Source organism: Quercus robur, chromosome 6 (assembly GCF_932294415.1).
Source record: "Quercus robur chromosome 6, dhQueRobu3.1, whole genome shotgun sequence".
Taxonomy (NCBI): domain Eukaryota; kingdom Viridiplantae; phylum Streptophyta; class Magnoliopsida; order Fagales; family Fagaceae; genus Quercus; species Quercus robur.
In genome coordinates this window covers 5,777,955-5,802,747 of record NC_065539.1, presented here as the reverse complement: position 1 = coordinate 5,802,747, position 24,793 = coordinate 5,777,955, and the positions used below count along the sequence as shown (strand labels likewise).

Sequence of the window (24,793 nt, the reverse complement as noted above, 5' to 3'; positions counted from 1 at the left end):
CAAGATAAACAAATATGGGGACATCGGGTCCCCTTGCCTAATCCCTCTTGTAGGGGTAAAAGGGTCTAAGGCACCTCCGTTGAACAAAATTGAGATCCTAGTGGATGTAACACAACTCATAATCACCTTGATTATATTTTGGGGAAAGTGGTAGGTTTGAAGAACTTTATAAATGAAGCTCCACTCTAAACGATCATAGGATTTCTCCAAGTCTACTTTGATGGCCATGTAGCCTTCCTTGCCTTTCTTTCTATCTAAGGCAATGAAGAGTTCTTGGGCAATCAAAACGTTGTCAATACCCTTCCTTCCAGGCACAAATGCAGTTTAAACATGGGCAATCAACTTGCCAATAAAGGGTCTGATCCTGTTAACTATAATCTTGGATATAATCTTATAGACCGAGTTACACAGACTTATAGACCAAGCTTTTCTCACCACCCTAGAAAAATCTGGGTGTAACAGCCACATGCTTTGAAAGCAAAACAATCTGTTTGCCCTATCAGGATTGGGCTTGCATAACTCAATTAGAACCGGGTGCTGATTTGAATATGTTCTAGGTAAATGGGTTACAACTGCTTCTGGATAGAGTACTCTCCATAGCAGGTTAGCAAAACATCGGTCTATCCTTTCCAAAATCAAATCCACAAGCTGCCTCTTATTGGTCCAAGTATATTTGGGCCCAGCAAACCCCAAATCCACAAAACTACAAAAGTCTAGAACAGCTTTGAACTCCAAAGCCCTATTAATATTGACTTGGTTACCCCCAAATTTGTCCTCACCACAAAAGACTTCATTAAAATCACCTATCATAAGCCAAGGCAGTGTGTGCAAGTGCCCAACTTCCTCAATATTAGGCCACAAAATATGCCTTTTAGCAATATGAGGACTCGCATAAATAGCTCAAAATAACCAAGAAAGGTTCGAAGCACATACCTTTATAGTGGCATGAATCTCCTACTCCTCTTTGTTCCACAGGATCCACAATCCACTAGCATACCCAATTGTATTAGTAGTGATAAAACCATCAAAGTGCAATCCACTTATCATTCCCTCAGCTCTAACTCCTCCTACTCTAGTCTTCGTAATTACCATGATCGAAGGGCAGTGATTCACAGCCATTTCAAAAATCCGCCTCTTAAAATCCGGGTTCAGAGCAACTTTGCAATTCCACATTAGGATATTTATCTAGACAAACTGACCAATAGATACTTCAATTTGACTAGGGTTCATTGTGGCTGCTTCCACCATACTCCATCCTATCCTCCTCAATAGGTCCTTGGAATACTTTCATTCCGATTTCCAGACCATCATATACTTCAAAATTCCCATTACATCTTCTCTGCAATAGATTAGCATGTCACATCTCTTCACAGGAGCTAGAATGTGCATTAGCTTTAGCATTGGGTGATTCCCCATGTGGGTTGTCGCCATTCCCCTGAAATCCACCAACTTCCTTTCTTGGATTATCCACCCGAATTCGTCAAAGTGGAGCACAACAGATGGCCTTCTTTACTTGCTCAATTCCTCCGCCTCCTCCCAAGATAGAATCGGCATGTCTGTGATGAAATTCCATCAAGGGTTAGGAGTCTAACCCCACGCAGGATGGTCTAGTGGTAGAAATCTTGTTCTGATGCTTGTAGGAGTGATAGGAAATATTTGCTTCCACGCCTTCCGTAATCCCTCTTCGCACTACCCCAAAGTGTCCATCGATGTTGCCCTGATCTGAAGAATGATCTCGTCGGTCACTTTTACAGGTTTTCCTTGATACCAAATCGCCCACCCAGGCCAAGGAAGAGAGCTCATTCCCTGAAAATTGGCCTCCATGCTCACTGGTTTAAGAAAGAATGGGAGATGGAGTTTTCGAGTTTGTTGTGGGGTGTTTTCGTTTAAGAGATTTTACACTCTTAATTCCTAGATTTCTTTTACTTTTGGTTTTGGAGCCCGATGTGAAATTACTTCTCATGCCCTCACTCTGGGATTGCAATATCTCCATGCCACTTCCCGAGACTTTTTGGCGTGAATCCATAAGACACTGCTCCTCAACGGCTACTCTTTGATCAAACACATCAAGTCTCACACGTGAGTGGCCCGGTTTGCTATAAGGCAAATCTGCTTTTGGGGATTTCTCTATCACATCAGCCTTCTTTTCTTCTCTATTAACCCCCTGAAAGACTATTTTACCCTTGGAGCTAACATCATTCTCTTGACTTTCTTTAAAAGCTAACTTGGCTCGTCCATTTCGGACTAAGTTCTCTCTCCTTGTTACTAACATCCAAGGACCATAGTTTGGGTTCGAAGATTGCTCCTCTACTTTCTCATGCTCTCGGCTTTCCGATGGACTACTATTGTTCCTTTCCTACTGCTTTATCTAATAACAGCAATTTTCTTGCTTGTGCCCTAGTCATCCACAACAAAAACATAATGAGGAAATTCCCTCATACATCACTTGTTGGACCATCCTCCCTATACGAATCGACTTTATTAAAGGTTTATCAAAATCTACCTGAATGCAAAGTCTTGCGTAGCTTCCCCTTGAACCAATGGCCTTGTAAGAATCTATTCTAAGAATAGGCCTTATAGCACTACCAATTTCCTTCAACACTTCCAAATCATAAAACTCTATTGGAAGCTCCGAAAATCTCACCCAAACTGCAACTGAAGTTAGGTTGTCTCTAGAAGCTCTAAAATAAGGCTCCCAAGGCTTAATGGCCAAAAAATGCTCTCCAACAAACCAAGGACCTCCTTTAAGAACTTTATCATAATCATTAGAACTATAGAACTTAATCAGAAAATAGTCTTTTCCTAGATTAACACAATCAATCTTAGCAGTGGGTCTCCATAAGGCATTGATATTGAAAGTGAGATAGCTGAATCCCACAGTTCTACCAAACATTTTTACTATCAAAGCCTTAGCCCATGGTGCTCTAATAGGAGCCTTAGTTTCTTTGGATAACTTAATCTCTGCCATACCTTCAACCAGTGGTTCAACTTCCGTATCAGACTCTTCTCCATCATCCCATACATTATCAAGGTTTAAAGCCTGCTCACAAGCACTTGGGATATCACCAATTAGACTATCTTTGTAACTGACTAGGGCTCAGGGAGGGGAAAACTATCTTGCTCCTGAACTTTCCTTAAACTTCTTCACACTACGTCCCAACTCATCTTCTTCCTCACTTGATCTTGGTGGTTTGCGATAGTATTCAGCTTCCATGTTCTCTCTAGGCTAATGTTGTTCCTAATGTCATTTCATATCAATAACGAACAACCTAGTCCCACTGTGATTGAATAAAACTAATAAATTGAAGAAAAAAAAAATATATATATATATATATATAATTTTTTTTTTTTTTTTGAGAATCAATTATAAAAGATTAAGGGGTCATTTGTTATGTGATTTTAAGCAATATTTTTCAATTTTTAAATAATATTACACATACTTTTACACATTTTTTTACTCACATATATTTTCAAAAAATACAAACAGTATTACTAGTACAATGTCACCAAACTGCCCCAAAATAAAAAGAAAAATATATTTAGAAGGGAAAGCAGCCTTGGCCCTATAAAAGCTGATTCACACTTTTACACCAAATCAGCCAACTAGGCTCTAATTATTGCTGCATGTCGCCGTTTACTTTACCCCACGCCAGTCCAGTGTCCACCATACCACCAAGTCCAAGAGGTCTCCTCAATCAGCGCAAAATATGACTTTTACAAAAAAGATAAATGGGAAATGAAAATTTGTGGTCATTTTTATTTATTTATTTATTTTTTTTTTTTAGAGAGTGGTCAATTTTCTTAATACACAAACAAAATACAGCTGGAGAAAAAAAAAAATCAGTATCATACACCAAGAAAAACATAACCACACCTATAGATATCCAACTAAGAGTGAGTGTGAAAGTAATTTTAACTTAAAAGCTTGTTTAGTAAAAGTTGGTTAAAACATAATTATGTTTAAAAAAACAAAAGTGAAAATTTAAAATATTTTATATAAACTTGATATACATATCAAGTTGGCTTATTGGGGTCATGGCCCCATTGAAAATTTAAAATTTGGACAAACTATTTCTATTTGTTGGCTAATTCATAACAAATTTGAATGTTTTAAAAAAAAAAAAAAAAAATTAAACCCTATGAGTACTCATGTAATTTTGTGGGTTTTTAATTGGACTGGGTTGGTGAGGTGAAGTGGACATAGGTAGAAATTGAAGTTGGTTGATGCAGAAAATTTTGCTCCTACGAACTTCATGATGAGAGGTGAACTAAGAGATGAGACCAGAATTTGAATTATCAGTTGAATAGAAGGTTCGCTCCTCCCTTGTACGATTCTTCGCTCGTACAAACTTGATGGAACCTGAGACAATTTTGCTATTTTTTCTCGGCTATTCCAAATCTCACACTCACTATTCAAGATCCCATTTCCCACGAATTTACTCACCCAATTCCCATATAAAGAATTAGAGAGAACCCATAAACAAACCTTAGAGCGTTTAAACCCTCATCAATCTCTTCACCCTCTTCTTCTTTAATTGCCAAATTTATGAGAAGAGATTGAAACCATCACACCCATTACTACCTTCAAAGTTTTAGCGTTAATTGGAGCATGGGAACAATTGGAGCAAGCCCAAACTTGCCTAGGAAACTTGGAGATTGCAATTGGAGGCTCAATTAATTGTGGATTCAGAGGCTAGTGAGAAGATAGGATTGAGGAATTAGTTGCTTGTAGGAGCCAAATGCTCGAGTACATATATAGTAACTACATAGCTTGGAGGGTTTTATAAGTAATATGTATTGCAACTATTCTCAGTAGTGCATTGTTTGGTGCTATAATGCCCCAAAGGGTTTTTTTCGCCCAATTCTTGGATTTTCTTTTTTGTAAGTACTTTGGTGTTTAGTGTTCTTGTGGGTGGTTGATTCTATGTGATTGTGATTGATTTTATGTTTATCCATGCATGCTTATGTCTATTGGCTAGTCACTTAAACAATTGGGCTTAATTCCATTAGTTAGCTTAAAATTGACTAAGCTGTAAAATCAGGTAAAGTTTGGGGTCTAAATTGTTTGCATTGGATTAGTAAAGTTTCTCATATAAGTTGAGAGAGAGAGAGAACAAATAATATATATATATATATATATGGTTTGAAACTTCGAATCACAGATATGGAACATCACAAATAAAATAATGTTATTAGTACTCCTAGTCCTAGGCACTCACATGAACGCCGATTCGGATGTCTAAATCTTTGTTTCATAATACATGTGCTTTCATAGCTAAACAATCATGTTAATTATAGAGATAGGTCCTTTTCCTTGTAACCACGTAACTTCAACGTGCTCGGCCAAGATAAGTGACTTATTATAGAGCAAATATGATATAGGGGAGGTGGGCATCCATCTTGTGTGACGCAGCAGCCGAGTGTTAAGGTTATTGAAATTCAGAGAGAAATCAATGATGAAAATGAGTAACAAAGTAAAAGTGGTTCTCTTCCCGTGAGCTTTGATTGTCTTTATCGTATTGTCAGTGTGTTTAATAGCAAAAATTCTAGAAACACAAATATTACTGAAAGTTTTGTCGTAATTGTCCACATGACAGATTATAAGCTGTATAAATAATAGGCGCATGTGAAAGTGATAAGTTATTCACAATCTGTCACATATGATAGTTGTAACAAAATTTTTAATGTTTAATATTATCCAAACGGTGCCCTCAATCACTAATTAGCGAAAGTAAAATTAATATTGTATATAAAGCATTTAACCGTACTTCAGTTTCATTTATGACTAATGCACCTCCACCAATCACAACTTACTACATGGGCGAGTTGTGGCATAAATTATGTCACAAGTTGTACCACCATAGCTCTTCATCTATTCTAAAATTCACAGTATAAATAGTATTTTCATGTGATATCTCCTCAACAAAACAAGTGGCTCTGTACTTCTATCCTTTCGGCTCTCTCAAATCACAGGTCACAAAAGAGTCCCGAATAAAAAATTTAGAATGCCAAATAGCAGTGCTATTGAGGAATCAAAGGTTCCCTTACTAGATGATCTATGTTCAACCATTCAATCAAATAACAACGAAGATGGTCATGATTGTCATGACCTTGTGCAGAGGGTTTGGTTTGAATCCAAGAAACTATGGCACATAGTTGGCCCTGCAATCTTCTTCCGTGCCACCAACTTCTCCATGATATTAATCACCCAAATCTTTGCTGGCCATTTGGGTGATCTTGAGCTAGCTGCTATCTCACTTGCTTATAATGTCATCATTGGCTTCGACTTTGGTCTTTTGGTAGTTCATCTTTTCTCCCTCTAACCTATCCTTTTGTGTTATGAAATCTCTCTCAAGATTTCTCTCTTTCTCTCTTTTTTATTTTTTATTTTATTTTTTATATTCTGTATTTATTTTCATATTTATTTTATTTCAGTTGGGAATGGCAAGTGCACTAGAAACTCTATGTGGTCAAGCTTTTGGAGCCCAAAAGCATTACATGTTAGGTGTATACTTGCAACGTTCATGGATTATTTTGTTTCTTTGCTGCGTTCTAATACTGCCTTTGTTCCTATACACCTCTCCAATCTTGAAGTTCATGGGACAACCTTCAAATGTTGCTGATTTAACTGGGGTAGTGGCCATGTGGGTTATACCACTTCACTTTTGCTTGGGGTTTCTTTTTCCCTTGCAGAGATTCTTGCAATGCCAGCTTAAGACTGGGGTTATTGCATGGGTGTCTTTGGTAGTGCTTGTGGTGCATGTGATTATAAGTTGGTTGTTTGTGTATGTGTTCAAACTTGGAGTGATTGGTACTGCTGCAACTTTGAGTTTTTCTTGGTGGCTCTTAGGGTTGGGGTTGTTGTTTTATACACTATTTGGTGGGTGCCCTTTGACTTGGAATGGTTTCTCAATTGAAGCATTTTCAGGTCTCTGGGAGTTCACTAAGCTCTCTGCTGCTTCTGGGGTCATGATTTGGTATACTCTCTTCCTCACCAATACATCCTACTAATTTACATCGCTAGCTCCTTTAATAACCTAACGGCCTTTCAATTAATTGATCATGAATTATTATTATTAATGAATTTCCCTTCTTCTTCTTCTTCTCCTTTCTCTTTTTCTTTAACAGCTTGGAGAACTGGTACTACAGAATATTGATATTGATCACTGGAAGCCTTAATAATGCAGAGATTGATCTGGATGCTTTATCCATCTGGTCTGCAACTGTATATTGCATTTGATACTATTATTGGGCACAGTGAACATGTACATTATGCACACTTAAAATGCATTCTTTTACAAACCAAAAAAATGCATTCTTTTGTCATATTTTCATAATAATTTTATAATAAATAGAAGAAGCGCCAAACTTTAGCAGAACAATGATTTCAGAAGTGTGCTCCTATTAAAACCAATATCATATTATAGACGTATCGTTGCTCTTTTGTGAAATGTCGGTAGCCGACATGGAAAGGATCGACTAGATTGTTTGCTTTGTAATTTCCCCAAAAAAAAAATATATATATATATATATAAATATGTATTTCGTATTGAATTCGGCTCAAACTTTTGTGGAAGAATTCACATGCATGTCAAATCATCCCAACTCTTTATTTATCTTTGACTTCTTTTTTTTTTTTCTCTCAATTGGCAGCATGTCCATTAGTAGCTGGCAGATGATGATTCCACTCTCTTTCTTTGCTGGAGCTGGGTAATTTTCATTTTTAATTATCATTATTGACTTTAACTTTTTTTTAGCACTTCCAGTTTCGCATTATTATTAATATTATTATAATTTAGATCGGTTTGATATCTGTTTATTTTGTTGAAATTAAAATTTTTTTGTTGAAAGTACTATAGTTAAAGGTAAAATTTAGTTGAAATAGTACAGTAAGATCTATAAATAATACCAAAAAATGCAATAGGACCTATAAATAATAACAAAAATAAATTAATTAATAAAATAAACTGACAAAATTAAGCATGCTAAACGCACACTTAGTGCATGATTTTGGTTGGTTAACGTCCTCAACTTTTTAATCTTCTCGGAATCTGCATTCGTATCCACTCACGTAAAATAAATAAATAAATATAAATATAAAAAGAAGTTAAACATTTTTTTTTTTTGATTGAAAAGGATGATATGCATTGATTAGCTAGCCATAAAAGGCGAAGTATTGGCTAAAAGCCTTAAAGAGTACAAACCATAAGCATCATATTCTAATTTGATACAAAGCTCATCCGAGTTAGGAGCATCTAAAACTACAAAAGTCCCTATCATGTTGCAGCCTCCTTTTGCGAGATGATCGACGCATCTATTCGCTTCCCGGTAAACATGGCTGATCCTGATTTGGCTGAAATGGCGAAGAAGGTACCTGCAGTCATTGAGTAGAGCAGAATAGGAGTTATTGAAGGATTTTGAAGAAAGCATCAGGTCTACAACTACTTTGGCATCCAGCTTCACAAGCAGTTGGGTGATGCCTAGTTGGGAAGCAAGCATCAGACCATCTTTTAAAGCCCAAAACTCAGCTATAATGTTGGATGTAAACCCAATATTCCTCATGTAGCCTTTTACCCAACTCCCATGATGATCACGTATAAGACCACCCCCACCCGCCTTGCCCGGATTGCCAAAAGAAGCACCATCGGTATTCAATTTAAACTAGCCCATTGGCGGTTTGTTCCATCGCACTTGAATAGAAATTTGTCGCTTTATTTTCTGGCCTTTGCTAACACAATAGAAATATTCTCTTGTAGTCTGAATGCAAAGGTTTTTTAGCTTCGGGTTGAGTGGGGAGTTTTCAAAAATTGCCTTGTTTCTCTGTTTCCATAACAGCCACACAGCAAAAGGAAATTGGGCGTTCTAGGGAAGGCCATTAGCATGTATTCTGCTACTGCACAAGCAGTTATGTTTCAACCAGCCCATTAGATCAAGAGAAAGGAAATCATTTAGAGCTTGAGGCACTCCCATGCTCAGCCAAAACCTCCTAGCAGCTGGGCAGTCTCTTAGTACATGTAATATTGTCTCTTCCTACACAGAACACAAAGGGCAGAGATCGTTACAATTGATGCCTCTTTCCTTGATGACTTGCTTCACCGGAACACTCCTATGGTTACACAGCCAAAAGAAGTGTTTGATTTTTGGTAACGTGTCCAACTTCCAAAACCAACAGTCTGTGAAAGGAAGGGGCTTAGGCAAATCCGCAATGGCTAAGAGATAAGCCGATGCCACATTAAACTCCCCATCAGGAAAGAGTTTCCACATCAAGGAATCTTCCTTATCACCAAAAGCCTGGATATGTATGGCTTGAATTCTATCTACAATCTGCCTCAGTAACTCAAAGGAAATTTTTTCCCATTTCCAAGTTCCATTTTGATGCATATCAGCAACAGTCCAATGTTCTTCAATCTGTGTGAGCAGGCCTTCAATAAGATCTCTAACAGCATTTCCTTTAACCCCAGTTACTCTCCCAAAAACTCAAACTTGACTTGTTACCCACATTCTAGCAGATGCCTTACTTAAAGATAGGAAAACCCACCTTGGTCGTGAAAGCGTATGGGAAAACCGTTGGTTATAGGTACCTCACTTTCAAAATCAATACCTTGTGGAAACCAGTGGCAAAGATGGACTGTGTTGACCTTGGAAAAGATTTTTTTCTCATCAAGTTCAGCGAGGATTCAGATTATGACAAAGTGCTTCGTGGCGGTCCCTGGTTTGTTGGGGAGCATTTTCTTGCGATTAAACCTTGGGAGCCATACTTTAAAGCCTTTGAAGCTTCTTTCACTTCAGTGGCTGTTTGGATCAGGTTCCCAGAGCTTCCTATAGAATTCTATGAGCCTTCAGTCCTTAGAGAGCTTGGTTTAGCTATTGGACCTGTCTTGAGAATTGATTCGTACACTGCATCGGGCTAAAGGGCAAGCTATGCACGTTTATGTGTTCATATTGATCTCTCCAAACCACTGACTAACATGATCATAGTTGGACATCTAAGGCAAAAGGTGTTGTATAAGGGAATTTCTTTGTTATGCTTTTACTGTGGGAGACTCGGGCATAAACAAGAAAATTGTGGGTACCGTGTGAATCCAGTTGAGGAAGCCAGAGACGTTGAAGGTACTGAAGGGAAGAAGACACAGCAGTCCGAAAAAGCCGTTCAGTCTGATCCCAACTTTGGTGATTGGATGCTTGTTACAAGGAAGAAAAATCCAGCTAGGATTGGACGAAATCGTGGGTCAAATCAACCCCGTCATCAACAAAATACCTTTCCTAAGGAAATGAAGGGTAAAGAAGGTATTTCACACACCCTGACTCCTGCAAGCCCTGATGTAACTTTTCAATTCAAAGCCGGCCCATCCATTAGAGCCGTTGAAACTTCTAAAGCCACTGATACAACACTCACATCACAGAAATTTGGAGAGATCCTCACGCAAGCTTCTCATGGGGAAAAACAAAAAGCCAAGTTTGCTGGCAGTCCTAGCCTCTCTAATTATGTTCTGGGATCCCCCTCTGCCCAATTGGCCAACCATGAAAATAAGAAAGTAAAACTTTTAAGACCAAACCGTGAGAAGAAAACCCCAACCTCTAAACGAACTAACACTTTGAAACGTCCCAATCCTGAACCCGATTACAACCATGGCTCACCCCTCCCCCTCCTTCCTTCCCCTGCCCATGGTGGGTTGGGCAATTTGGCACAAGAACAAGGCAGTGGCCATTCCAAAAGAAGTGATTGCTCAGATTAAGGCAGCCCCAACGGACACCCTGGGGTGGTTCGAAAAGGACTTAACTGCAGCTTGGAAACACATTTTTCCAATCACACCAACCAGTGTATGAACAGGAAACCTTCCTCTGGATCATCAAGCATGGGGAAAGACATCGAATCCATGGTGGATGTTTCTCACGGATATGTCGCTAATTTCGGAGAAGGAAGCACAGGAATTGAACAAGCTAAGGCGGCCATTGGTTGTGCCCCACTTGGACGAATCAGGGTGGCTGGTCCAGGAGAGGAGAGTGATAGACTTCAGGGGGTCGGTGACAGAGTTTCAGGGGAATATGCCAACGTTGAAACTGTTCAAAATTCTCAATCCAGTCAAAAGGTGAGATCTGCTCTTGTGTTGCAGAGAAGAAATTCAGGGGATCTTAAACTATATGATGGTGTGGAAACCAGACTGGGTGGCTTCCAAGGACCTGTTGAGGAGGTTGGGATGGAGCATGATTGCTTCAACCAAAATGGGATCTAATCCAATGGAAATTCCTAACATCAATTGTTCCAAAATGAACATTCTACTGTGGAATTGTAGGGGTGCCCTGAATGGGGACTTCAAGAGAAGAGTTTTTGAAATGGCGGTGAACCATTTTCCCTCTATTATGGTAATCACAGATACTAGAGTGGGCGGTGACAGGGCTGCCAAGATTATTGAGGGTCTCCCTTTTGATGGTTTTTTTGTTACTGAAACCATTGGATATGCTGGGGGGTTTTGGCTACTTTGGAAAAAAGAGGAAGTGGAGATTTTTGTGTTGGCTGCCATAGAACAAGAAATTCATGCAACCATCAAGGTATGCAATTCTGAACTTACTTGGTTAATTACTGCTGTTTATGCTAGTCCTCGATTAATTGAGAGGAAAATTTTGTGGTCTAATCTGTCACAAGTTGCTCTATTACACAAATTACCTTGGTTACTTTTAGGAGATTTTAATGAAATCTTGTGTGGGAATGATAAGCTAGGGCGTAGACAGATAAATCTCAATAGAGCTTTAGAGTTTAAAACTTGCCTGGATGATTGTAATTTTCTGGACCTTGGGTTTTCTGGACCTAAATACATGTGGTCTAACCTTAGACAGATTATCGATCTTATTTTGGAGCGCATTGATAGATGCTTTGCGAACCCTTCTTGGAGAGTTCTTTTTCCTGAAGCTTCGGTGACCCATTTGCCTAGGGTATTTTCTGATCATTGCCCCATTCTTCTTGAGCTGACTAGACCCCCACCGTCTTCAGCTGAAAAAATTTTCAGATTTCATACTATGTGGATTTACCACCTTGAGTTTCCTGAGGTAGTCAGGAGAGCTTGGGACTCTGAATCCAACCTTCTTTCAGCCATCAAGAATTTTGTGGACAGAGTGAAAGTCTGGAACAGAGATGTGTTTGGTAATATTTTTGCTCGTAAGAAAAGGGTTCTTGCCAGGTTGAATGGGGCCAAAAAGCCCTGGCCAACGGACCCAATCATTTTCTGATTCAGTTGGAAAGAAGACTCATTGAGGAGTATAATTTAATTATGCAAAAAGAAGAGGAGTATTGGGCCTTGAAATCTCGGCTGAATTGGGCTGCCTATGGGGATGCTAATACCTCCTATTTCCATGTTTCTACTTTGGTTAGGAGGCATAGAAACAAGATTCGAAGCTTAAAAAACTCGGTGGGGGAGTGGATAACTAATGAAGAGGATATTAAAAATCTCATCCTCTCAGGCTTTTAAGAAATTTTTCAGACTGAGCTTGTTGAAGCTCCTCTTGACTCAGAGGTGAAATTCTTTAGTTGCTGCTTTCTGTCTGCAGAAGAGAGATCCTGTTTGGCTGCCCCTGTTTCGGATGAGGAAATTAAGCAGGGGCTTTGGTCCCTAAAAGCCTTTAAACCCCCGGTCTTGACGGACTACACGCGAGTTTCTAAACATAATCTAAGGGAATTAGTTCAGAAAATATTTTAATAATTTTTAATTAAAAAATGATTTTCTTGACAAATCTTTATATATATATATATATATATTTTTTATGAAAGTGGATATTAAAACTTCTCTAAAATGGTTTATTTATAAATGACCTAAGGGTTTTGTTATTAATCGGATCCATATTATATATATATATATATATATATATATATATATATAATTATATATCTCAATAGTGTAACAAAGTATATATACTCAATTATATAGTTTCAAAAAGTAAAAAATTCAATAATCTATAGTTCAACTAATTTTTAATAAAAACCAATGTTATAAGTTTTGTTTTGTTTCAGTATGTAAATTGGAATGGTAATACCCTTTATTCCACCTAGAATCAAATTTTGGTCTATTTCAAGCATTCTGACAATTTTGGCCAAAATGCAAATTTCACTTGGAATGAGTTTCAACCTCTTTTTTCCATTCTTGAACAAAGTTTTGAGTTTCACTAATTCTGTTCTACCTCACGACATCAAATATAATAAAAAAATCCACAACAATGAACATTGAGAGAGAGAGAGAGAGAGGATAAACTTTGATATTTCTTTAAGCCTAAGGTAGATTACTCATGAATTCTTCAATCTTCACATATTTGTAGCTCAGAGAGAGAGAGAGAGAGAGAGAGAGTGTGTTATAAGTAAAAAGTTTAAAACACAGAGAGAAGAACATGGAAACCAATTACATGTATTTGGAGAGAGAGAGAGAGAGAGGTGGTATTACATATATCTAATCCATGTATCCACTCTCACATATTGGATAGACTCTATAATGGTGAGACCCACCCTTGTCTAAGAAGATTTTTTTTAGAGATAATTATAACATCCATAGACCTCTAAGTACTTTGTGCATGGAAAGATGTCAATTCAGTTATAAGGTCTTTAGCTTGTATAAGAAGATAAATACATATATTAGATACTTATTTTTATTTTTATTTTTATTTTTTAGAGAAAGTGGGTTAGGTGGGGTTGGTGAAATCTTAAATGGGTAAAAGAGAGCCACGTTTTTTCTTCCTTTGTAGCAACTAGGGTCTAGATCAACCTCAAATCTAGCAAGAGCTAACAGTGAAAGAAAAAAAACAGTTCTTATATATATATATATATATATATATATAGTTAAAAAAGAGGGGAAAAAAATACTACACGTTATTAATTGACAAAAAGTTTTAACGATACCGGGAAAAAAACCCCACCATTTCACATAAATTGCATCACATGCTGGTCCCAACTGAGGTTGGTTTTTTTTTTTTTTTTTTTTTTTTTTTGCTTTGAGTTGAAGGTTTAATCATTAATGTGAAACGGCGTGAAATGTTCGGTTCTTTATGTTAGGTTTAATCATAAATTGCATCACTACTTTAAAATTATTTGATTTAATTTCTTACACCTTGTTTTTTAGTAGCTTAATTTGCTACACCCTTTTTTTTTATTAGTTTAATTTTTTTTACACCCTTAAACTATAGGATTTAAAATGTAATTTTTCCTACATATTTTTAACAACTTAATTATTCAGCTAATACGTAATAGTAGTGCTAGTAATAACCTAATTATCTCGACGACTCTTTAATTGGGCTGCGAGGGGTTGATTTAAAAGGGAATTTTAGCCCAAGCTTTGAAGACAGCACCGGTGAGATATGGGTTTGTAGCTCTTTTGTGGTCGGGCTTTTGGATGATTGGAATCATGGTATGGCCCACAGTGTAATTTTGAGTAAGGTTGTAAATGAACTAAGCCGTTCATAAACAATTCGGACTCGGCTTTATTAAAAGCTTGTTCATGTTTGTTTGTATATAAATAAGCCAAGATTGATCTTTAGTTTTAGGCTTGTTTGATAAACAAACCGAGCCCAAGCAAATTTAAATTGTTTGTGAACAAGCTCCTAAACAATAAGGCTTGATACAAAACATGCCAAACTTAGGCTCGTTTATAGCTTGATATATATTTATTAAATAAATTCATTATTATGACATTACACATGCATATCTTAATAATAACATAGTCCACATGAGACCACTTACTACAAACCATTAATTTTTCTTTTTTCCTCTAATATTTTTTAACACTCCATCTAAACTGACCATGAAATACTTTGACTTAAGTTACATATTTTTTTAATTACTCAAACTATAGAAAATGAATGATGAATGGATAGATTTAATTATATAAAGCTATAATTTGAACAATTTCTAATCATGGGTGGTATTAGAAGCATGATAAAATCGGTATATATATATATATATATATATATTTTTTAATTGTTTACTTGATTTTTGGTGAAATAAGCATTTGATAATGAAATTTATTTTGTTCCCAAGTTAAAAAGCTTGACTTGAGCTCGAGTTTAAACTTGATATTAAGTTTGAACTTGACTTGACTAATTAATCAAGCCAAGCCAAGCCGAGCTCAAGTTTTTTGGCATTCTCTAGAGCTTGAGTTCAAACATATTTTTTAGGCTTGTCTCAAGCTTGAGCCAAGCTTGAGCATTTGATTTTTATTGATAAGCCAAACTTAAACACACACTACTCGGCAAAGCTTGGCTCATTTGCAGCCCTAATTTTGAGTGGCCAAAATTCATTAAGCAAAGACTCAACAAAAGTCAAAATAAGAGCACTAGCATTAGCAGTGCTATCTTAAATGTCATTTTAACACACAAAATCTTACTTTATCTATTTTATCACACCATTTTACAATATACCCTACGTTACGTGTTTTATTTTAACATTTCAACAAATTAAAATAATATAAACATCCAATAAAAAATCATTTAATTTCTTTAAACCCAAAATTTTTACATGCGCATGAGAGAGACATGGGCCCATTGGAGTGAATAAAATTTTTTGCAACATGCTACAATGCGATTCCATTAATGGAACAGCATTGTAGCATGTCTCAAAGAAATTTGAGATTTGAAATATCTCAATCTCATGAAGCATAGAATTTGGTGTTTGGTGTGCCTAATGCCAAAATTTTGGCATTTGGTACACCTAATGCCAGTGCTCTAAGAGCACTTGTATTAGTGCTTGTATGATAGAAAAATGTATCACATTTTATCCAATTAAGTCCAAAATCATCCACATCAGTCTATATAAAATTGTATAAATTTAAAATACATAGTTACTATAGTAACCGTGTAAATTTATACTGGCACTATTCATTTTGCATTTTTTTATTATTATTTTTCTTTACGTATATTGAGAATGAAGGAAGATAGTAGATGATGGTTATTGTGTGAAGAAAGATAAATAATTTTTTTTAAAAAAATATAATATTTTAATGAAATGTAGTATAAGATAGATACTATAATGTAAGGTATTTTGAAATATGTGTATTTGAAGTAGAAAAAGTAAATTCTTATGCTAAAATAGACCGAAAATTTTACACGAGCAAATGCGAATGCTCTAAGGACTATATTGCTATATTAGTGACATTAATTAAAAATAAATATAAATAAATAAGTGCCATAGAGCTATCAGGCATACCTGTGTATCATTATGCTACTGAATTATATCTCAAAATAATAGTCCCTCCTTAATAACTAAGCGCCTCAGATTGAATTCTTTTCTAAATTATCTACATTCTTTTCGTTTTATAATTGTTAGTTGTTACATATATATATATATATATATATATATATTTTTTTTTTTTTCTTTATAAAAGTAAGCAGAATTTGTTTATTTTTCCTCCTAAATGTGGGTGCCTAAAGCTATTTGAGCACTTGATTATTCTCTTGGGTGGGTGAGTGTAGTTCTCCTATTCCACACACACTAGGTAATTATATGGAAGAATCTCTTGTGAGGACCCCAAAACATTGGCTACAAATTTTGAAACCAAAATTTCATAGATCTCATAAGGCATTTTGGGTCTCTTTGTTGTCTATGTCAATTGTATTTAGGGATGGGAAAAATTCCCTTTCTTACTTGATCCGCCCTATCCTATGCTATCCTATGCTGGTTTTTCTTGACTTGAAGAGGTCTTGGAATGGGGACGGATTTTGTTCACCCTATCCCGAAAACATACTTACATTTTTTATTTATTTACTATATATTGAAATTATTTACATATGAACTTTATTTTCTTATACATATTCTATTATCAAGAACATTTGCTTTCTCTATCTCATTGCTCTCTTATGATAGCCCATCTTACTTTATTTTTATTTCTACGCACCTTGTTCATGTTAAAGCTATCTGATTTGTCTCATCCCTGACCTAGAAAAGGATCATTGATCTCCATATGATATAGTTTTATTATTTTCATGGTTTAAATTAAAGTTTTACAAATTTAAAAGTGTATAGATTACCACGTTATTTTAAACTTTTAAATGATGTGACAACATCTACACGTACTATTAGATTCAAAATATAAAATCTTAACTATGTGAAATGGATGAAATGTAGAAGAACTTGTTCCTTACTCTATCATGTGCCAATTTTCTCCATGCCAAAGTGGAAACGAAGTGAGGATAGAAAACTCCGATCTGACCTGGCTCACCTTGTTGCTATCCATTTGTGTGTGTGTATATGATTGGATTTTTTTTTTTTTTTAATGTAAAAATAAATTTTTATATTGGAAAGTTCAAATATTGAGATAAGTGACAGCTATTTATTACTTGTGCATTTTCAAGCAAACAATTATTTTCCTCCCCTTTTGGGCAATCATGTATAATTCTTATTTGTTCCTTATAGGAAATCATGCATTATTAGAAATTAAAAAAAATTAAAATAAAAATTTACTTTTGGTGATGCTTGTGAATAACCCAGAGTGAGGGTAGCAAATGAGCTTGGAGCAGGGAATGGAGAAGGAGCGAAGTTTGCTACAATGGTGTCAGTAATAACATCTACTGTGATCGGCTTCGTATTTTGGTTAGTGATAATGATTTTCAACGACAAAATTGTTCTCTCATTCACCTCTAGCGAACCTGTCCTGGAAGTGGTGGACAAGCTCAAAGTCCTCTTAGCATTCACCATTCTCCTCAATAGCGTTCAGCCAGTTCTCTCTGGTACACTTTTTTTTCTCGCTTTCTTGGTCAATATATGGATTCTAATCATTAATAAGTCTTCCACTAATTTGGTTGGCATTTCACATAGAGATTTTAAGAACACGAAGGCTACATTTTCTTGTAGGAGTGGCTGTGGGGTCAGGATGGCAATCATATGTGGCATACATAAATCTGGGTTGCTATTACTTGATAGGCCTACCACTTGGATATCTCTTTGGATGGGGATTCCACCAAGGAGTTACGGTACGTGCTGTCTCTTTCTATTAAACTTGAGACCTTAACTGGGAGAAACAGTACCTTAGTACTTTATACATGCATTGTATCACATTTATTTATAGTAGGGGATTAATTTTGTTATGGCTGCTGTATATATTTTGATATGCTTGTGCAATTTGAAACTTGTAATTGGTTGCTTCGTCTACCTTGAGATTTAGGAGGAAAAGTAATTGTTTAGTTGATTGAAATTTTACTTCATTCATTAAAATATCACTCACATCATAACTTCTTGTTTTGATAAAGAAGTTGTGGGGGTCAAAAACAATCAACACGTGAATAGTGATGAGAGTGGATGATCGGCGCAACTAATTTCTAAAAGAAGGGCGAAATTCCACAATGGGAGGATTAAGCAGTAAGTAAAGACCAAAATGATCTAAATCAAACTTTCAATATATGAAGGAACAATGTTCCTGTGGTATATAGGAAGGATTGGGAAAGATTCTGAAATCAACTCTCCAGCACTTTCTCTCTCTTTTGTTCTTGCCTAGACTTTCTCTCTTCAATTTTCAGAACCCCCTCCTCTATTGCCTCCTCCCTCCTTTTATAGCCATTTCTCCTCATCCTCCAGCTATCTAGTTCCCAACTGGATTTGGAGGATACTTGTCCTATCATCCCTTTATTTTGCCACATAGTGATCATGAAGAAGGACTTTTAGGGGTGTTTTTACTATTCAAGCCAATCATTTAGCATTGAATGTAACTGACATTAAGTAAGGGATTCCATTAATGCGAAGGTGACTATTTTATTGGATTATGCATTTTCTCATTCATGTCCCTCAAGGTATATTTGGAGAGTAGGAGATCTCAGTTGACGGATGGAGACACTACCCAAGGTTTTTCCTTGCTACCTTGAGGAGAGGGCTCTCTTTGCTACCTCGGTTATCAACCTCAGAAAGGGTAGTCGTCCGGGATCTCCATGGTTGCAGGCCTGGATGGCTTCCTTCCATTTGGGCTATCTTATTTATAATCATACATCGGGCCGAGCCGACCCTTCAAATTGACTTCTCGGGCTTTTGGTTCACGGGCTGACTTTTCGTTCACCACCCCCCCCCCCCTCCACAGAAGTGTAATGATAATATATATACATATGGAATTTTTTTTCTTTCCTTTATTCTCCTCTCAATAATTAAAAAAATGGATGACAAATTCTTTTGGCTTTCAATTTGGAACATGAACACTACCCATCATTTCATTTCTTTTCCTTTTTTCTCCTCTCATTAATTGCATTTCTTTTCTTTAAATCTCACAAACACAAGGTGAACATAATTTAGGTCTTGCTAAGATGTTTCAGAACTACTATTATGTTATGGGTTGTTTTAATTTATTACACACAAATTATCAAAATTGTAACTTCAAATTACAGTTTCAATTGTTTTTTGAGCTGTGTGTAAAACTATTTAAAACAGTTTATGTGAAACAAGTATTTCCCTTGTGTTATTTTTGTTAACAAGTACATGCTCCTAAGTCATATCCTGTTTCGGGAATTCAATGTAAAGGTCACAAACTGTTATGTTATCTATAGGGTACTGAATATACTCTCTGCCCAACAACCAATGGAATTGCTACTATAGTACTATGGGGGGATCTTGCAATCAAATGCCATGACATGTAGGAGTTTGTAGGATAAGGGAAAAAAATTGTCTCATTTTCTCATCTCTCTTATCCATACATAAACTTCTTCTTTTTTAATGTATTTAATATCGGGGTAGTGTTCACAAATCAGTTTTATGTACATAGCAAGTTCATTTTCCTGCCCAATTCGCTCTTGATTCTTTACTGTCTCCTGCGTTGATATGTGTATGTACAAACTACAAAGTACAATGTACTTTTAGAAAAGTGTCACATGTAATAAGAAATTCTCGCCTATATACTAACAACTAACAACTCCGATATATCATATATGAATGCTTAGTATGGGATCTACGTTTAACTTATTCTGACACTGCATATGATAATAAACACAATAGGGTATATGGGCTGGAATGATATTTGGTGGAGCCGGGGTCCAAACTCTCATATTGGCCGCGATTGTCTACCGGTGCGACTGGAAGAAGGAGGTAACAGCTAGCCCTTGAGCCCTTGCTGGGTTATTTATGCTCTCTTTTTTTGGATAAATATTATGTATACTTTCTCACAGATACACGCTCAAAATTTCCTATCTTGATCATTTGAGGGTGGAACATGCAGGTTAAGAAAGTAAACATGTGTGCAGAGAAGTGGGAAGCCTTGGGAAGGAATTAAATTAAAAAAAGCACTGTAACCAATAGGAATAATGGAGTTGTATTATCAATTATATGTATATTTTTGGTCTTTGATTACCACTCAAAGATAACATTACGGCTAGGTTAAGGTATGCGGTTTTCCCAATCAAAATGAGAATTATTGGTTAAAATCTCACGTATGAGACCTCACTTATTAAAATGGAGTTTAAGCCTACTTAGGACAAGTGTTATGAGTATTAGTTAAATAATTAAATTTATCATATCTCAATAATTTAAACTTTTGAAAGAATTGGTAATTTTACAAAAGCAATTCCAAAATCTTTAAGAGAGGTTTAAGTGGCCAAGGATATCTAGTCTTGTGATTGACAGCTCAACTTGCAATACCAATAGCTAATAAGGAGAGAGAATTGGTACAATCAGTTGCAAACAAGAGCTAGGAGCTCGAATACATTTTCATTTACATAGCTTTGAGAGTTTATAAGAGTAACGTATTGCAACTGTTCTAATTAGTGAATTGATCGGTGTTGTAAGCCCTGAATAGTTTTTTGGCTGGTTTGGGTTTTTCTCTCATTTAAGCCAAATCTTAGCCGTAGCCAGAGCTAAGTTGGTTTTGACACTCAATTGCCACTTATGGATCTCAAATGATTGAGTGGTTGTTTCTCAGCCACTGATAGTGTTCTACTGCTTCCTCCCCCACTTGACAGTGTTGGATTGCGTGACAGATTGGCCTTTAAGCAAATTTGACATGACCTATACTCAATCCGGCCTAAATGAAACTTTGTGTTACGTACAGAGTAAGGTTACTTAATTAAGAGAGTGTTTGCAAGAAAAGGCAAAAAGCTTTTTCTTTTTACTTTCTGATCTTTGTCTTAGCCCTTGTCACAAATTTAATATAGAAATTATCAAAAACTAGTTTATTTTGATACAATTTATTTGGTTGAAAACTGAAAATTAAAAACTCTATAATAAAATAATTTTTAAATGTGTAAATAGTACCGTGAGGCCCATTTGAAATTTTTTTTAAATAAAATAGTTGTGGGTTCCACGAACAGTGCATAAATAATATGTAAATAGTGTGTGAGCAGTATATAAACAGTACACTTTGTCCCTTACAACTGAAACACCTAAAGAAAAAAAAAAAAAAAAAAAGGGTGTAAAACGCCAAAAACACATACGTAAAAGAAAAATGCTGAACCCAAACGCGCCCTAAAAATATCTTATAAATGCTACACAAATAAGCTACTGAGAAATAAAAACCTTTCGTCCACTTGGATGCCGTCGTGGCTGTCCGTACATTCAAAATAAAGACAACGTTGTCGGCCACTGCCCACTGGGTCCCCAGGATTTATTGGTTCATGAATAGCACGACGAAGATGACCAATAGGGAGAACTCACTGACTAAGAAAGTTAACCTATTTCTTTCCCGGCTGTCTCTCTAACAAACCATATTATTATATAAAAGTAGGCAGGGGCCGCATAATATTATCGTCATACGAAGGTACATTTATTTATTTATGCTTGCTCAAAGGAATCTTTGTTTTAATCAAACCATAAAAAGTAGGTAAATTTTAGCAATGCCAAAAAAGGTAACCCTACGGCAACAGGGATATTTTAGTAAGAAGATTAAAGAAAAGATCTCCCCAAAAGAAAAAAAAAGTTGTTTGGAGTGTGAACAAGTGATAGGTGGGTAGTTAGCTTACTCAAACTATACTTTTTTATCAAAATTTAGGGTAAAAATGTGTGAAATATGTGTTCTAACCGTCAGATTGGCTTTAGAACCCAAGACTTATGGTCTGTTTAGATTGAAGAAAAGAGAAGAGGAGTAAAGTAGAGTAGAGTAGAGTTAATTAAAAATAAGTTAATTTTATGCTAAATCTACTCTACTCCCTACTTCTTCCCTTCCATCCAAACAGCCCATTAAATCTTGATTTCAAGTTCTCTTACTCACCATTAGTGAATGTGCTGATGCTCATTTTCCTTTGTATTGCTCTGAGAGAGTAGGGATTTTTATCCTCTTCCTTCCTGGGCATTTTTAATTTTACAAAAAAAAAAAAAAAAGTAAAATTAATCAGATCGATCGGTATAACCATTTACAAATACACCATATGAGCAACGTTTCTATTTCGTATTTTTCATTCTACCAAGTGTGATCTGAGTATTTCCACACAAATCAATTTGTATGAAATATGAACAAGAATTTCATATCGACAAAAAAACAAAACAAACAATCATGCTAAAAAAGCAAGCCCAAAAGTCAAAAAAGCAAAACACGACATTAATTTTATATTAGTCATGCTTATATCATGGATACGATTCCATCAACTCTCTAGAATAAGAAAATGAGCCCTGTCTGGGCCTTCTTGAAGGAAACCCGACCGAGTCCCCTGAAATCAGAACACGTTCACCAAACCGAGCTGACTCGCTCACCTTCTCTCTTCTCACCCAATTGACCAGCTTTCCCTCATCTTTGTACACCATGTCTGGCCCAACTCGATCCTTAACCTCGCTTATCAAAACCCAAAAGCTCTCCATCAGTGACTTTTTTCCAGTTGACAACACCGACAGTCTCTCTTTACAATCCTCTAACCTTTTCAGAGAGCAAACCAACTCGACCGAGTCACCAAAACTCAGATCACTCAGCCTCTCTTTAAACTCGCTGACTCGTACCGAAACCTCGTTTATTGCTGACAGATAATCCTCACCAACAAAACCCATAACCTTATCCACCAATTCATTGTTACCTTCTACATCTAAATAATCTGGTCTTTTACAAATCTCTTCCATCAAACCCACCAAAGCAATAATCTCTTTAAGCAAATCCTTATTCATAAACGATGAAATTTTTTCTTCCTGATTATCTTTCTCCATAGTGTTTGAAGAAGAAGCAAGAAAGAAACCCAAAACCCTAGAAACAAACAAGAGAGTTTCTACATATTTTGCGTACCATCTGACCCATGAAGAGAGCTCCCAAGATATGGGACTGGAATTGTCTCGAAAGTTGGAGAGTTTGAGGTAGTTTCTTCCACCATTAGAAGGGTATACAGAGAGCTGGTCTTGGAGGATGAAGCTACCGTATTTGACAATGTGATGGACGGTGATGAGGCACTTGAGAGCCACGGAGGAGTTACCGGTGCTCTGTAACCGGTCCATGATGGCTTCTATTGCGTTGGAAGCGGTGGCGCGTGAGCTGTGACCATAGGAGAGGATGGTGGCGATGTTTTTATCATTAGGAGGGTTGAAAGGGTCGTGGTTGGTGGCGCGTAGGAGAGCTAGTTGGAGAGAGAGGTTGCTGGGCTTTGAGAGTAGGGTTGCTTTGCTTTGGGAAGCCTTATCTTTGATTAGGCCTATGATATCTCTCAGCTTTGTTGTGTGTCCCATTGAGAGAGAGAGAGAGAGAGAGAGAGAGAGAGAGAGAGAGGTTTGTGTATTGGTGGGGTTGATTATGAAAATTGGGTGCTGGATATAATTTATATGTACAGTGGTGTGTGCTTTTGTTGTTGTAGGTGCTTTTCATTCTTCCTTGTGGTTGAAAAATATGATGCGGGAAAGTTTCAATCAGGCCATTCTTATCTTTGGAATATAAATCCTCTCGAATATAAATCCCTGCACTACTTGTTTGTATTACTTTATGTTTTACCAATTATAATTTATTATGTATAATTTTTTTTTCATTTTAAACTTTAATTATTTTATAAAGAAAATAAAATAAATAAATAATAAGTTGTGATTGGCAGAATATAAAATGATACACAAAAAATAATAAAGAAAATTTGTATAGTTGTTATCTTGGCAGTAAAGTTTTATCACTACATATCAAGATAGTCAAATTTACAAAAAAGGCATGGGTCATCTTTCTTTTTCAAGGAAATTCTAAGTAAGTATTGCCTCGTATTAGACTATGGATCCTAGTCAAATTCTTAGGATGCACGGAAACCATAGTTATTAAATCTAGATCGGATATTGACCCGGTCTATGAGTTTGGTCACTGGATCATTGATTCAATCAACGGGTCAACGATCGAACCGTATGGTCAAATAAATTGATTTTAAAAATTAAATATATATATAAAAGAATTTTTTTTTAAAGACTTAAACTTAAAGCAATAAACAAATAAAGCCCAAAAAATATAAACAAAAGAAGAGAAAAAAAAAAGTTTTAAGTAATAAATTATATAGCGTATATTTATATACTCATACTTGCGTGTTAATTGGCTTCATGAAATTGAAAAGTGCATTTATTTATTAAATTTTTCTCTTATTTAAACTATCATATTATCACATACTCCCTCCGTCCCACTTTGTTTGTCCTCTATTCCATTTTGGGATGTCCCAAAATATTGTCCTGTTTCTAAAAATAAAAGTTATTAATTTACTAATGTTCCTATTATACCCTTATTAATTTACTAATTCAATTTTTTGATAAATTTATTTAAGGGCAGTTTTGAAAACTTATACATTTTTAAAAGGTAGACAAGACAATAAATGATGTTTCCTTAAAAAGTTTGACTTTTCAAACAGGACACACAAAATGGGACGGATGGAGTATTAAACAAAAAAAAAAAAGTCAATGAAATTGACCTACTAATATAATTTTACACAA

The 24,793-nt window shown here is 36.0% G+C and overlaps 3 protein-coding genes across 3 annotated transcripts; 1 reads left to right on the top strand and 2 right to left on the bottom strand.

Moving 5' to 3' along the window:
- Positions 1-1,219: 1,219 nt before the first annotated feature.
- On the bottom strand, positions 1,220-3,214 carry LOC126689769 (uncharacterized). The gene is made up of 3 exons (XM_050384947.1): positions 3,122-3,214; positions 2,504-3,040; positions 1,220-1,339 (listed from the first exon to the last, which is right to left on the bottom strand). Exons 1-3 carry the CDS (start codon positions 3,212-3,214, stop codon positions 1,220-1,222), a joined length of 750 nt encoding a protein of 249 aa, XP_050240904.1.
- Positions 3,215-5,870: 2,656 nt separating this feature from the next.
- LOC126732449 (protein DETOXIFICATION 27-like) lies at positions 5,871-20,423 on the top strand. Its single transcript, XM_050435298.1, has 8 exons — positions 5,871-6,299; positions 6,436-6,977; positions 7,129-7,215; positions 7,654-7,710; positions 17,459-17,697; positions 17,822-17,940; positions 19,940-20,029; positions 20,160-20,423. The coding sequence occupies exons 1-8, from the start codon at positions 6,006-6,008 to the stop codon at positions 20,211-20,213; spliced, it is 1,482 nt and encodes a 493-aa protein (XP_050291255.1). The 5' UTR covers positions 5,871-6,005; the 3' UTR covers positions 20,214-20,423.
- Positions 20,424-22,300: 1,877 nt separating this feature from the next.
- On the bottom strand, positions 22,301-23,758 carry LOC126732448 (putative clathrin assembly protein At4g40080). Its single transcript, XM_050435297.1, has one exon. It carries the CDS (start codon positions 23,570-23,572, stop codon positions 22,496-22,498), a length of 1,077 nt encoding a protein of 358 aa, XP_050291254.1. The 5' UTR covers positions 23,573-23,758; the 3' UTR covers positions 22,301-22,495.
- Between the last annotated feature and the right edge of the window lie 1,035 nt (positions 23,759-24,793).